The 14,693-nt window shown below is 47.8% G+C and overlaps 1 protein-coding gene across 2 annotated transcripts; it reads right to left on the bottom strand.

The window, feature by feature from the left end:
* Positions 1-1,179: 1,179 nt before the first annotated feature.
* TMEM50B (transmembrane protein 50B) lies at positions 1,180-11,838 on the bottom strand. Of its 2 annotated transcripts, none has more exons than XM_085587640.1 (7): positions 11,571-11,838; positions 5,993-6,210; positions 5,212-5,324; positions 4,570-4,637; positions 3,787-3,879; positions 3,264-3,321; positions 1,180-1,853 (listed from the first exon to the last, which is right to left on the bottom strand). In XM_085587640.1, the coding sequence occupies exons 2-7, from the start codon at positions 6,089-6,091 to the stop codon at positions 1,808-1,810; spliced, it is 477 nt and encodes a 158-aa protein (XP_085443766.1). In that variant the 5' UTR covers positions 6,092-6,210; positions 11,571-11,838; the 3' UTR covers positions 1,180-1,807. The 2 variants fall into 2 exon arrangements, with proteins under 2 accessions (XP_085443766.1, XP_085443758.1); XM_085587632.1 differs by having other exon boundaries at positions 5,993-6,270; positions 11,791-11,838.
* Between the last annotated feature and the right edge of the window lie 2,855 nt (positions 11,839-14,693).

Here is a 14,693-nt window from a genome sequence, read left to right as displayed (position 1 = left end):
AGAGGACAGAAATAAGGTTAAAACACCCTGGGAATATTCCTGAATAAACCCTGCACTGGACTTGTGGTAGGGAGTGTGGTGTTAAGTACTTTTATACAATTAAAAAGCATTTAGTGGGAGTAACTCCAGGGCTGTTGTCACTGAGCCCTCCCTGTCCCCTTGGTTTGTGAGGTGTAGAAGTGCCCTGTGGCAGTGGGAGCCATTCCCTGGCTCCTGTCCCTCCATCCTTGTCCCCAGTCCCTCTGCAGCTCTCCTGGAGCCCCTCCAGGCCCTGGCAGGGCTCTGAGCTCTCCCTGGAGCTTCTCCTCTCCCCAGCTCTCCCAGCCTGGTTTCCACGTTCAAGCTGCAAGTCCAGGTTCAAGCTCCTGGCAGTGGCAGTTTCAGGCCAGGCTCCTTCCCGAATTCCTAAAGAGCCCAACAAAAATTTCTGAGCTCCTGGCCAAGAAACCTGACAGGCCTGGACCAAAGCCTGGCTTCACTGTGTGGGGCAGGCCTTGTGCAAAGGTGAGTTGCTGTCCAAAAGTCCCTGTTTTGAGCACCTGAGCTCACTTTTCCTGCAGCTTGCTGGAATCCCAAGCAGTGGGATGGGCTCACTGCAGCCAGGGCACAGGGGCAGCTCCAAACTGGCCCCAGCAGGTGCCAAACAGTTCCCAGTTCCCAGCAGAGCATTTCCACTCAGCTCCTGCCACCACTGAGGCAGCAGCTTGGATATGGGGAAGCTGTAAAAGCCTTGGGAGCCAGGGGAGAGTAATGCTGTAAAAACCACAGAGAACTCGTGAGAAGGACTCACCCCAGCAAATGGATCTACAGGGACACTCCAGGGACTCCAACCTCCTCAGCCTCACTTTCTGTTTCACTCCACTGAAACTGGATTTCAATAATTCATTAATGGAATCAGCCATAAAATGTAAGAGATAAATACATTTTAGCTGGGGCAAGAGCAGCCCTAAAACTGGGTGTGTGTCACACCTAGAATTTATTGAAATTTGAAATTACTGCAAGGTTGGACTGAGCAATAAATCCATCCATATCCCATGTCCTTTTAAGCAGAGAGGGAACAGGTCAGGAAAACTCATTTATCAGCAAACAGCTTCCTCTGGAGACAGTGAGACTTGCCCAAGTAGCAAGATTGCTACATTGCTCTGACTCATTTATTCTTTATATAAAATACAACTGGCATCAGTTTGTTGGAGTTTTTTTATTCTAATATCAGGAAATACATTAAATACCAACTGGTATCTCTTACACTGAGCAGCATGAAATTAATTCCAAGGACTGTGGTGCCAGCAAAATGTCCTTTGTGCCAGAGCCATCACGAGTCAGGAATACTTTGCTTTGCCATGCACAACCTGCTGAGTGTAGGGACTTGCTTAAAAACCCATAACCTTTTACCAAAAGAAGACAAAAAAAAAATCTACTTTGTATTTACCTGAACAATAATAGAAAATGTTTAAAATCAGCTTTTATCCCAGCTGGGCCCCTGCTCTGGGATGGGCTCTGTCCTGTTTGCTCACTAACTGCTCACCAAAGCCCCGGACACGGTGGAGCTCTGGAAGAGGAAGCTGATGGAAAGGCAGGGATGAAGGAGAAAGCCTGGAGCAGGGAAGCCTGGCAGCTGCCATGCCCTTTGAAATGCTTGGTGCTGTCCTATGTACATATTCACAAGTGTCAATGGCCAGGGGAGCTTGGACAGAGCCTGCAATTGCCTCACTTCCAGCAGTTTGGGAAGCAAACCAAGGACAAAGGACTGTTGAATTATCTACAGACAAGAACCACATGGCAACTATGGACCAAGCCAGCAGGGAGCTCAGCCCCACAGCTCTTCTGTTCTCCCAAACTTGTAGATCAGGGTGCTGAGGGGAAAAAAAAAAAGAAAAGAAATAAAAATCAGACCACACATAGGGTAATTTTATCAGTATCCTTAAATCTTACCCTGTGTAAATCAACAGCCCAGCCCTGAACTTTTAGTCAGATCAGGATTTGGTGTTTATAATTAGTTTCCTGTGCATGGCTGGAACTGTGGGAGCCAGCTGAAGCTCAAACAGAAAAACACCCACTTCCACAGCCCTTCTGAAGGAAAAGCCTGGGAGTTATGAAATTCAAGAGTCCAGAGTAGCAAGTGTCACTCTGGCAGCTGGGAATCAGCTCAACATGACAGGATGTGCTGGGATAAAACCTAAAAAATTCCATTTTTATGAACAAATCAGAAAGAGTATTAAGCCTGTGGTAGAGAATCAGCTCCATATCACAATTTGATTTCCAAAATGCCACATGTTGTGGCTGCCCCATGCCTGGCAGTGTCCCAGGGCAGGCTGGAGCCACCTGGGAGAGGGGAAGGTGTCCCTGCCCAGGTGGGACTGGATGGGATTTAAGGTCCCTTCAACCCCAAACCTTCTGGGATTCTAAAAAAGACTAAAAACTTCAGGCACAAAATCTGCCTCCAGCAGTTTCCCTTTTCAACCCCAGAGGGGATTTAGGAGCTGCTGTTTTCCTGCAGGAATATCCCTCATTTTCCAGAACCCATCCATCCAGGGCACTGCAGAGCATCTGGTGTGGGGCTGGAAGGAAAAGGATCAGCCAGGAATTGGAAGAAGAAAGGAGGTGAGATGAACTTTCAGCGACTGATCTTGGAACTGACACTGTTTAACACTTTCAGTTCCTTTTATCAATAAAATCTGTGGATTGCAAAATGCATTCCACAGCTAAAAGGAGTTATTAGAGACTCCAAATTGATTTTCAACTGTTACATGATAGATTTAATAATATTATTTGAAATAAATCCAGTGTGCTGTTACAAAACACACCAGCATGCTCTGACAAAAAGGAATTCTCACTCTATAACTGCAAGCTCAGCCAGTGAAAGGAAATAAGGGAATATCAAGTACCAGAGACCTGAGCCATTGGTGTGAAATAGTCTGGAAAAGGGGAATGGAATCCCCCAGCTGGCTCTGCTGGGAGGGGAGCCAAGGGATTGCAGGACAGAGATGAAAGATTGCCATTGTCCCAATAAACTGGCAATCCCTCATCCAGAAAACTGTGCATCCCTGGCCACCCACATTCCAGAGCTGCACGTCCAGAGGGAGCAGAGACAGCTGGACCAAAAGGAGTGGAAGGGAGCAAAGAGCCTGGGCAGGGACAAATCAACCCTGTCTCTCAGCTCTGCAGCAGTGGGAACAGAAAACAGAGCTGCTTTTCCAGGAGTATCAATGTATGGAAGCAGGAAAGTCCCTTTGGAAAGGGGGGAATTTGCCCAGGTAACTTACCTGAAAAATATTAATGCATTCTGGAAAAACACTGCTAATCCAGGGTACACATTAGTGTCTGCAGAGGAACAGAGAAAACACCCAGCTCTTTAGTTCTGGCAGGTGGATTTAACAGGATATTCCACTTACTGGGAGCTGGGTTGAACAGGACATTTCAGTTACAGGGAGCTGGGTTTAACAGGATATTCCACTTACTGGGAGCTGGGTTTAACAGGATATTCCAGCTACTGGGAGCTGGATTTAACAGGATATTCCACTTACTGGGAGCTGGGTTTAACGGGATATTCCAGTTACTGGGAGCTGGGTTTAACAGGATATTCCAGTTACTGGGAGCTGGGTTTAACAGGATATTCCACTTACTGGGAGCTGGGTTTAACAGGGATATTCTGGTGTCAATCTCAGAATAAAACCTGGATGCTGTGGCTTGGATTCTCCAGAGACCACAGGCTTCCATCCCTGTGGATTTCCTGCCAAAAGCTGGCAAGAAAAGCACTCTCCTAGAGGATCAAATACCCAAACTTACTCTGTGTAACATATGCTCCAAAGAGAATCCACATGGAAGCAATGAGTGATCCAAACATCAACATGAAGCCGATGAAGAGCCAGATCCGAGCCCCTGCAGGGAGAGTGAAATGTGGATTTTTATCCACAGGGACAGGCAATGCAGCTGCTCCTCTGGGAGGATGGAACACATGATCTCACTAAAGGCACAAATGGAAAGGGTTAAACCCAAGGATCAAGGATAAAATCCACCTGCTCAGTCATTGGGAAGGAAAGATATTCCTGTGCTAAAGTTCTCTGGAGCTGGGCCATGAATGACACACAAAAAAGCACCACAGGCCACTTCAAATAGCAGCAAATCCCTCCAAATTTACAAATCCCATGGAAAAGGCTGCTGGGATCCATGTGGGAAATAGAAAGGGAATTATGAATGGAAGCAGAGGGGACAGCAGGTCCAGGAACACCCACAGCAGTGACACAGGGGAAATGGAAATGTTTGTGACACATCCCTAGGGAATGCCTGCTCCAGAGCCACCCCCAGGCAGGAACTGATTTCTCCCAGCAGCTATCCAGGATTTGCAGGGAAAGTTTCGGAAGCCAAAACATCCAGAAACTGAATTTCACCAAGTTCCCTTTCTAACAAAGCCAGCACTTATCTCCAATGGTTATTTCTGTAAAGAAATTAATTCTCAGAAGTTCTCTCCTACTCCTCATTATGATTATTTCTTTCACCACCACTTGGAAAAAAACCCAGCTGGTAAATGATCAGTTCTTCACTTGAGCAGGATTTGTAGAGTTAATTTACCTGTTCTTCCTAAGCATCCATCACTGTAGCTGTCTCCTCTCACCTGTGCATTTGATACAGCATTTATCCTGGGGGCAAAAAAAGGAGTTACTCTTCAGATTACAGAAAATCAATTCAGAGTTCTAAGTAAAACCCCAGCTTTTTTTTTTTTTTTTTTTTTTTTTTTTTAATGATGTGACAAATTCTGGGAAAATTCCCTGGCACTCTGTTGCAGTCACAAATCCCAGGTCATCCTTTTTTCTTGCCAATATTGAATGATTCAATAAAAGTTGTTACTTTTATTTACATCTCCACAACAAGAGCCAGGCTATTGTTACCCCTCCCGTTTGAGGAAGTTTTGGGCAAGGAACAGCTGTAAAAATTGTAAAAACTGAGGGAAATACAGCCAATTGTTTCATATTGAGGTGAGTACTGATTTCTCCATCCTGGCAGTGCCCAAGGCCAGGTTGGACACTGGGGCTGGAGCAGCCTGGGACAGTGGGAGGTGTCCCTGCCATGGCAGGGGTGGCACTGGGTGGGCTGTGAGTCCCTCCAACCCAAGCCATTCCCTGATTCTCTGATTTATCCATGCTGGACACACTGTCCCAAGGCCTGGTTCAGTTCCTGGTGGTTTTGAGGTGAGTCCCTGAGCCCAGCACTCACATGAAGAAGGCCAGCGTGGAGAAGACCCCGCAGGTGTGGAAGGCGTGGTTCAGCTGCTCCGGCTTGGGGTAAACCACGGCAGCGTCGATCATGATCCACCAGCCTGTGAAAAACTGGCCACAGACACAGGGGGTGAGCCCGGGGGGCAGCCAGGCCAGTGGGCTGGACAGCACTGCCTCAACTGGCTTCTAACAAACACCAGCTCTTCTGCTCTAATTGTGTTTGATGGGCAATGCCTCCACAAATCCCAGCGCTCCTGTTTTCAGAGCTTGGGAATCAGCCACACTTTCTGTGCAAATTAAGGAGTGGGGTATGGATAAATTTATGCCCAGAGCAGCTGTGGCAGTGTCCAAGGTCAGGTTGGACTTTGGGGCTTGGAGCAGCCTGGGACAGTGGAAGGTGTCCCTGCCCATGGATGGACTGTGAGGTCCCTCCCAACCCAAACCCTTCTGGGATTCTATGAAATTCCCTGTGCAATTTCTGTGAAATTCCTTGTTCCTTCTTCCCCTTAAGATCAAGAATCCAGACTCTAAACACACATGAGATGGAGATGGTGCAGAACAGAGCCATTCTAACAGACCCAACTCTGCAGGAAATCCACAAGGAACTTCTTTTCAAGAAGAGAGAACAGAAACGGCTCACGATCAGCAACGTCACAGGACTTGTGACAACGCTGCTGACGACCCCACAGTGAGCCCTGGCAGGAACAGGCTGGCTTTGGGGAAGTTCAAAGGGAGAACTGGCAGAACCCGAGGCACAAGTGTGACTGTTTGTGGCTCACCAGCACCCCGGCCACGATGGAGGCGATGGCGTTGCGGCGCTCGCTCCAGTCGATGCACTCGCACTCTGGCCAGCGGAAATTGTCCAGGAACCCTGCCATGGCCACGGCTCACAGCGCCCTGGGCACGGCTCACAGTGCCCTGGCCACGGCTCACGGCGCCCTGGGCACGGCTCACAGCACCCTGGCCACGGCTCACGGCGCCCTGGCCACGGCTCTCGCTGCCCCGCTGGCCCAGCTCTCTCTCCTGGACTCTTCCATCAACAGCCGTTCCCGAGTACCTGAAACACAGCCAAGGGTGAGGTCAGGATTGATGCCTTCAGTGTGAGCTTTCACATCTCCCAGACTCTGCAGTGCATTACACACTCACACAGATTATTCTCCAGATGCTGCAGTGCATTACACGCTCACACAGATTATTCTCCAGACTCTGCAGTGCATTACACAGTCACACAGATTATTCTCCAGATGCTGCAGTGCATTACACGCTCACACAGATTATTCTCCAGACTCTGCAGTGCATTACACAGTCAGATTATTTCCCAGATGCTGCAGTGCATTACACAGTCACACAGATTATTCTCCAGATGCTGCAGTGCATTACACAGTCACACAGATTATTCTCCAGACTCTGCAGTGCATTACACAGTCAGATTATTTCCCAGACTCTGCAGTGCATTACACAGTCACACAGATTATTTCCCAGATGCTGCAGTGCATTACACAGTCACACAGATTATTCTCCAGATGCTGCAGTGCATTACACACTCACACAGGTTATTTCCCAGACTCTGCAGTGCATTACACACTCACACAGATTATTCTCCAGACTCTGCAGTGCATTACACACTCACACAGGTTATTTCCCAGACTCTGCAGTGCATTACAGTCACACTGTGGATGTCTGCAGCAGAATTTACACTAAAGGTGCAAAGGTTTAACACACTGCATTCTCCTATGTCACTGGTGCCTTGGTTAAATTCATCTTGTCCCTAAAGCAAAATAATCTCCCAACTTAGATAAGCAATTTAAACACCAAGGATATACTTGTTAAAGTACATGTACACATATAGTGTATACTATATATATATGTATAACCAAAATGTGCTTAAGAAAACTTAAGGTGACATTATTGACACTGAATAAAAATTAATAAAAATGGAATAAAACATGAAATCTTAAAATGAGTAAGAATTAGACCTGACCCTGAATAAACTTAAGAACAATCAACCTTAACAGAGATCAATCCTAACAGAAAAATGCTCTTAATTAACTCAATGGAATAATAAAACATAAGATTACAATGAAAATAACAACAGGATAGATTTACTGGAGAAACTAAAAACTATAAAAGTGTGAGAACTCTTTTCTATGTGACTCCGAGTCCATCCTGGGTGTAGCCACAGCCAGGCTCTTGTGCTGCCCAAGGTGAATCCTGTGAAGGACTTGTAATAAATCCCTGCTTTTTTGCTTTGACTCTGTCCATTCTCTGCTCCAGCAGACTCTCAGAATCAATCAGCAACAGCTCGAGGTGTTAGACAACTCTGGTGAGTTACAGTCTGGGGTTTTTTTCCAGAATTCAGGTTTTTATATACAACCTTCCAGAGGAATTTGCCCCACCATGGCAGGAGAGGGAACGAGATTGTTTTCAAGCCCTCCCAACCCAAACCATTCCATGATGAACTCTGTTGATGCTGTATTGAGCTATATTCACAAAACAACCTCCCTTACACAGAGCTACAAAAGAAAATCACCACACAACCCAAAAGCTTATGGCAGAACTTGGTCCTTAAGTCATGTCAGGGAGTCTCAATTAAACACTAATGTTTCCAGACTCCAATCTAATAGATAATATGATTTAGTGCCTTTTTAACACAGAGAAAAAGAGCCCAACTCAACAAAAAAAAAACACCTTGATTCTGAGGGTAAAGATCTCACTACACAGAGAAAAGATCACAGACAATCTTAATTATGGGAAGAGGAAAACAAAGTTAATTAACTGACACACAACTGCTCTTAGCACCATTCTAATTTGGTTTAGAACTGTCAACTTCTGCATTTACCAACCTGTCATAATTCATTTCCAGCCATTTGATAAAGACTAACAAAAATGTCCTTCATGACTGTGTGACAGCACAGACTGATGGAGAACATTTTCTGCTTAATAACAGAAGTGAGAAGAAGTGGAATAAAATTCAATCAATATACAGTTTGTCTATGCTAGAAACACAGGTCACCTCCTGGAACAGGATCCAAAAGTTTGTCCTTCAGAAACCCACCCTTGTGATACTGCTTCAAATTCCCAAGTTATTTTAATTTGTGCAGCATCTGGGCTCAGCCATCTGGTTGTTCTCCTCAATAATTCTCCTCTCACCTTTCCCTGGCAATGGTCAGATCCCTGCTCATTCCACAGCTTTCACAGGGAATTGCTGTGCTTCTACAGAATTCCAGGATCATCAGGGTGGGGAAAGACCTTTGAGATCATCCAGTCCCAGCCCAGAGCACCAGCCCTAAACCCTGTCCCCAAGGGCCACATCCAGATTCCTCCTGAGCACTGCCACAGTGACTCCAAAGCTCCCTGGGCAGCCCCTGCCAGGGCCTGAGCACCCTTTCCATGGGGAAATTGCTGCTGCTGTCCCAGCTGAGCCTGCCCTGGCCCAGCCTGAGGCCGTTCCCTCTCCTCCTGTCCCTGTTCCTGGAGCAGAGCCCGACCCCCCGGCTGTCCCCTCCTGGCAGGAGCTGTGAGAGCCACAAGGTCCCCCTGAGCCTCCTTTGCTCCAGCTCAGCCCCTTCCCAGCTCCCTCAGGAACTCTCCATTCCCTTCCCAGCTCCTCAGGAACTCTCCATTCCCTTCCCAGCTCCCTCAGGAACTCTCCAGCCCCTTCCCAGCTCCCTCAGGAACTCTCCAGCCCCTTCCCAGCTCCCTCAGGAACTCTCCAGCCCCTTCCCAGCTCCCTCAGGAACTCTCCAGCCCCTTCCCAGCTCCCTCAGGAACTCTCCATTCCCTTCCCAGCTCCCTCAGGAACTCTCCATTCCCTTCCCAGATCCCTCAGCTGGTTTACAACTGCTCCTGAAGCCCTTCCTCATTCTGCACTCTTAAATGGCTCCCCTTTCTTGGTTCCTCTTCAGAGCTGTGTCTGTCCCTCTCCTGCAGCAGTTCCTGCTTTCCCCTCCCAGTTCCTCACCCGCCCACACTGGAACTCTCACGGTTCCTGCTGCTGCTGTCCCCACTGTGGAGCTGAGGGGCCTTGCCTGGGAGTGGCTGCAGGGAAACAGGGAATTATGGAATACTTTGGGTTTGAGGGACCTCAAATCCCACCCAGTGCCACCCCTGCTATGGCAGGGACACCTCCCACTGTGCCAGGCTGCTCCAGCCCCAGTGTCCAACCTGGCCTTGGGCACTGCCAGGGATCCAGGGGCAGCCCCAGCTGCTCTGGGACAGGGACAACCCAAAAGGGGTGGGAAACTCCTCAAAAGGTGTTCAAGAAATCCAGCTAAAATATCCCGGATTTAATATGGCAGAGAAAAGGAATGTACTGATACAGAGGAGGGGAGAGATCCTCCCAAGGACCTTACGAGAACACCCCTGTGGGAAAAAGGGCCATGAAGCAAGTCAGAGAGGCAGAGGTGTCCTGGGCTGGGGGACAAGAAGTAGGAAAGGGATTTGGATTGGGATTTTGACTCCTCAGGTGAGAGCCCACCTGCAGAGCTGCCCCAGCCCAGCAGGAGCTGGAGCTGCTGCAGAGAGCCCAGGGGAGGCTCCAGGATGAGCAGAGGGATGGAGCAGCTCTGCTGGCAGGAAAGGCTGGCACAGCTGGGATTGTTCACCTGCACAGGAGAAGCTTTGGGCTGAGCTCAGGGTGGCCTGGCAGGGCCTGGAGGAGCCCCAGGAAAGCTGGAGAGAGACAATTTCCAGGGATGGAGGGACAGCACACAGGGAATGGCTCCCACTGCCAGAGGGCAGGGCTGGGTGGGAGATTGGGAATTGGGAATTGTTCCCTGGCAGGGTGGGCAGGGCTGGGATGGAATTCCCAGATTTCCCTGGATCCCTGGCAGTGCCCACGGCCAGGTTGGACACTGGGGCTGGAGCAGCCTGGGACAGTGGGAGGTGTCCCTACCATGGCAGGGGTGACACTGGGTGGGATTTAGGTTCCCTCCCTACCCAAACATTCCATGACCCATAATTCTCCATAATTCCTTAGAAAAAGAGGAAGAAAACAATAAACTGCATTTAAAATCCCAGCCCCACTGCAAAGCTGAGGCTCCACAGACAGCACAAGAAGCAGGCTGAGGTTTGTCCCCAGAAGGATTAGCAGGGACACATGGACAGCTGCCAGCCCAGGGACCTCCCTGCACACAGCCCTCTGGTGGAGGCAGATGCCTTCAGCTGGAATTCCTGGATAATCCAGGACTCAGTCTCTGGTTTAAACTCTTCCACCCACACACTTCCCAGGGAGGAAGCAGGTAAAGCCCTTGGCATTCCTGTCCTTCAGTGCCCTTCCCTCCTTCAGCCTCCTCCCCTCTCCCAAGGGCAGGCAGGAACATTCCTCGCCCTGTCCAGCAAATAAAAATCTGCAGGAACAAACTGGAGACTCTGAGCGAGGTGAGCACAAGTGGAGCTGTGAAAACCACCCCTGGCAGATGCCAGCACTGAGAGCAAACCCACCGGTCTGTTATGCAGACAGAAAACACAACGGCAGCTCCACATCTGCACCCGAAATTCAGCTCATCCCTCCCCAGATGAGCCGATTTCACTGAAAGCATTTGCAAGGAAACACAAAAAGTCTGCAGGAAGAAAAATGCCTTAACGTGGGGTTAGTAAAGAACAGAACCCCTGTTTCCAAAGAGAGGAAAAGACAGAAGGAGAAAGGGTAGAAACCTAAAGGCATGAAGAATATTCAAGTTTTCCTTGAAGAAGATGTACCTTCTACAAGCAACTCATCAGAATATCCTTCAGGTCACACATTTCCCCACATGCACAGAGGATGAGAAGTATATCAGGGCTTTATGTGAACATTTCTGCTACACCCCACTGTCATTTTCCCACTTATTTCAGTGATTTCCTGCAGTTTCACTTTCAGTTCTCCCTGTTCCACAGTACTGGGCTCTGCTGTCTAATCTTTAAGGATTACAGAAAGACATGAGCAAAGAAAGGAAGTTTTAAATGAATTTAGACAAAAGCAAGGCTGTGTGGCAGACTTATTAAAAAGTGATATTAATTATATTTACACTCCTTACAAGGCCCCCTCCCTGGCAGTGCCCAAGGCCAGGTTGGACATTGAGGAACAGCCACAGTGGGAAGTGTCCCTGCCATGGCACGGGTGGGAATGGGTGGGATTTAAGGTCCTCCCAAGCCAAGCCAATCCATGATTTATCCCTTCACAGCAATGTGCTGCTCAGGCCCAGAACTAAAGTTGGAAGACTTGAGGAGGAAAAAAAAAAAAAATAAAATCTCGATTTCGCAATTCTCCAGAGGCCGGTTTTGACTCAGCTCCGAGCGCATCGCTGTGCCTGCCATGGGACCGGGCCGTGACGGGGCAGGACGAGCCCCGCCAGCAGCTCCTGCGGCCCGACCAGACACAAACCCGAGACGTTTTCTCCTTTAACTTCCCCTGCTCCCCACAGCGCGTCCTCAGGGCCGGCCGATCCGTGCCACACCGGGACGTGCCGGTGTCCCAGGGGAGCGGCCGTGGTGCCGCTGTCTCTGTCTGCCCCCATCCCGCTCTGTGTCCGTGTCTCGGTCCCTGTCCCGGTCCCGGTCCCTGTCCCGGTCCCGCCCGGCCCGGCCCGGCCGCACGTACCCGCTCCGAGCGAGACGCTTCCGCCTGAGGGCACCGAGCCCCTTGACTGACGCGCCCCCTGGCCAATCACAACCGAGCGCCGCGCGTCAGCCAGGGGCCGGGTGAGGGCGGGGCGCCGTGATTGGTCAATGCGGCGCAAGCCCCGCCCCCCGGTCTCGGGCGGGGCGGGAAGAGGCGCGGCCGGCGCTCTCCCGCCTTTTCCCGCTGGCCCCGCCCCCTCCCTCACGCACGGCCCCGCCCGCCATGGCCGCCCCCTCACGGCCCCGAGTGACAGCGTAACTTCCCAACGCTGCACGCGTAATAGCCACCGTAGCGCTTACGGAAAGCCAGTCATAAAACATGCGTTTTTCACAGTGACATGTTAGAAAGTTATGCTGTGTTAATTTGCTTAAGGAGTGTGTTAAATATATTTTTAGGCTGTGACACAATGTTAAAATAGGAACTCTGCGGCGTAAGGTACTTTTTAACTAGCTGAAGAAAGAGATGGGCTAATCTAGAAACTCTTCACAGAGAGATAACAGTGACAGGGCACATAAAGAGTTACTGCCTCCTTATCAGAACAGATAACATTCTTCCACCTTCTCTCCGTCTTTATGGAACCACAGGATTAAGGGGAAGAAGTTGACAAAAACCAGAAAAGTTCTTAATTTGCAAGGAATTTATGCATCATGTATGAGATATATGAATATGCAACAGGCTGTTGCTTTTAAGGGTTATTCCTTTGTTCACAAGGTATGTTTTCAGCAGCTTAGTGCCCAAAAACATCTAGACATCCATAATTCTTTGCTTTTTATTGTCTTGCAATTGTCCTAACTCTAAATATGTATTACTCTAATTGTATTAATATTTTTATAACCGTTTTTTATTATTAAACTTTTAACATTTCTAAAAACAAGTGACTGTGTTTTTCACAGCTGCCCCACGGGAACAGCACAATGTTGTCATTCCCATGTTGGAATAGATAAAGTTCACCCCTAAATGCTCTTAAACCTCAGTCTGGTGTCTGGTTTATTGAAACTAAGAGGAAATAAAAAACATGGATAAATTCTAATTCATAGGATCAGCCACAGAATGGTCTGGGTTGGAAGGACAAGCAAAACCAGATAAGCAATATGGGGGCAACAAACACATTGTGGAACATATTCCATCTAAAACAGCAAAAAAAGTAAGTGACAAAAGACAGATGTTGAATAAAAGCCCTGGGCAAAGAAAAGAACTGGATCAAAGTTAGCATTCTGAGGATTAGAGGGCACATCTGACAGACGTGGAGTTGAAAGAGTCCAATTGTACTCAAAGTCCTCTCTCCTTCCTTTTTAACCTTAATTTACACATACATGCTGTGTTCCATCAGGCCCACACCACACTCCCTGCTCCCTCAGAGGACACCTTCTCCCACTAAGAATAAAGATTTATCACCGTAATATATGATTCAGAATAAATTTGTGCTCAGGATACAGCATCCTTTTAAATGGATAATACAGTATCCTTTTAAATGGAACCAAGTGATGGGAAAGAGCAATATGCACAGGATGAATTCTTGTCTCAAAAGATGGTTATTCTGAAGGATTATTCTGTCTAGAAGATGTGCCTTGAAACCACCAGAAGAGGATATTCTAGGGGATTACAGTCTAACAGGATTTCAGCAGAGTATTCCTGGAAAACCTCTGTTTAGAAGCACCAGAAGAAAAGAACATGCACTGACATGTGAAAAAGGACAAAAGGAAGCAGGAGGGCCACCTCAGAATCTCGTTAACTCTAGAAACATATAAAAACAGGATAAAAAACCCCTGTGAAACCAGCACCCTGTGAACTGCCAGGGTTCGGTGCTGCACAGTCCAGGCCCAGTTCACCCAGCACCCATCGCCTGGCTCTTACAACTTCACTTTGATTTAATAAATTCTTTTCATTATTAAATTGACTGATTCATTTATAACAATCACTTACATATTTCTTTTACAAGATGCCCTGCCGTTGCTTCTCTTTTATTCCTTCTCCTCAGACCCCTCTCTGTATCTCTACGTTCATCCCGAGATGTTACCGCTCTGAAACAGAAAAATCCTCAGCAGGACTCAACATTTACAGTGCCTAGAGAAGGAAAGAATTTCTTCTCAATGCTTTGTTTAAATCTTTCACTTTCAAGCCATTCCCACTTGTCGTGTTGTGCAAGAAACAGATTCTTCACCCTGAGAAAAACTGATACCTCAAATATTGTAACTTCATAATATATAGAATTATATATGTATACAATCTTTTGTCTTCATATTAAGATGCCACCTAAGACTTTCAAGCCACGAGGCATGTGGTCATTAGACCAACAAATAGGAAGTTCTGGGAATAACAACATGGTTTTGGATCTGGGGTCAGCAATGATTGCACCCTTTTTCACAGTCATAAAATAACATTTATCAAATTCAAATTAGCAGTCCAGTGTCAGCCAGAAAAATTCATTCTTAAGGCCATTCTCTCCTGGATTTTCTGTGTGCAGTAGTTGATATTCCTTAGGATTGACTAAGCACTGCTCTTAAGGTTTTATGAGCTCAAAGCAACAAAATTATAGACAAGCCCTGAAACACTGAACTCCTCTACATACCTGGGGAAAATTTAGGTGGAAATTACTTTTTCCATCACCACTGTAAATGTTGCAGAAGTGGGTTTTTGTGCCTGGCAGGTTTTGATGACATCAGTGCAAGGCTGATTTAAAGTGCTTCGGTCAGGTTGTGCCTGCCCTATTTAAACCCGAGTGGTTTTAATAAGAACTTAAAAATCCCTCAGTCTGCTGATTCACCCCTTATGGCACCTCTGGTGTTGAAGGTGCTGATGCTTCTTTGTGAGCCAAAGTGGGTCCCATTTCCTGCAAACTGGCTTCTATTTACCCTTGTGCCATCAATTCCATCTGTGCTTGA

The sequence above is a fragment of the Lonchura striata genome, chromosome 1, assembly GCF_050655825.1.
Source record: "Lonchura striata isolate lonStrDom1 chromosome 1, ASM5065582v1, whole genome shotgun sequence".
Lineage (NCBI taxonomy): Eukaryota > Metazoa > Chordata > Aves > Passeriformes > Estrildidae > Lonchura > Lonchura striata.
Note: the sequence above shows the minus strand (reverse complement) of the source record. Positions and strands in the feature narration are given on the sequence as shown.

Bases quoted from the DNA above. Each gene is read 5' to 3' on its own strand.
- TMEM50B (XM_085587640.1), bottom strand. From the start codon at position 6,091: ATGGCAGGGTTCCTGGACAATTTCCGCTGGCCAGAGTGCGAGTGCATC. The intron at 5,325-5,992 runs GTGAGCCACAAA...GTCTGTGGCCAG, and splicing joins CCATCGTGGCCGGGGTGCTG to TTTTTCACAGGCTGGTGGAT. The intron at 3,322-3,786 runs GTAAGTTTGGGT...GTTCCTCTGCAG, and splicing joins TGGAGCATATGTTACACAGA to ACACTAATGTGTACCCTGGA.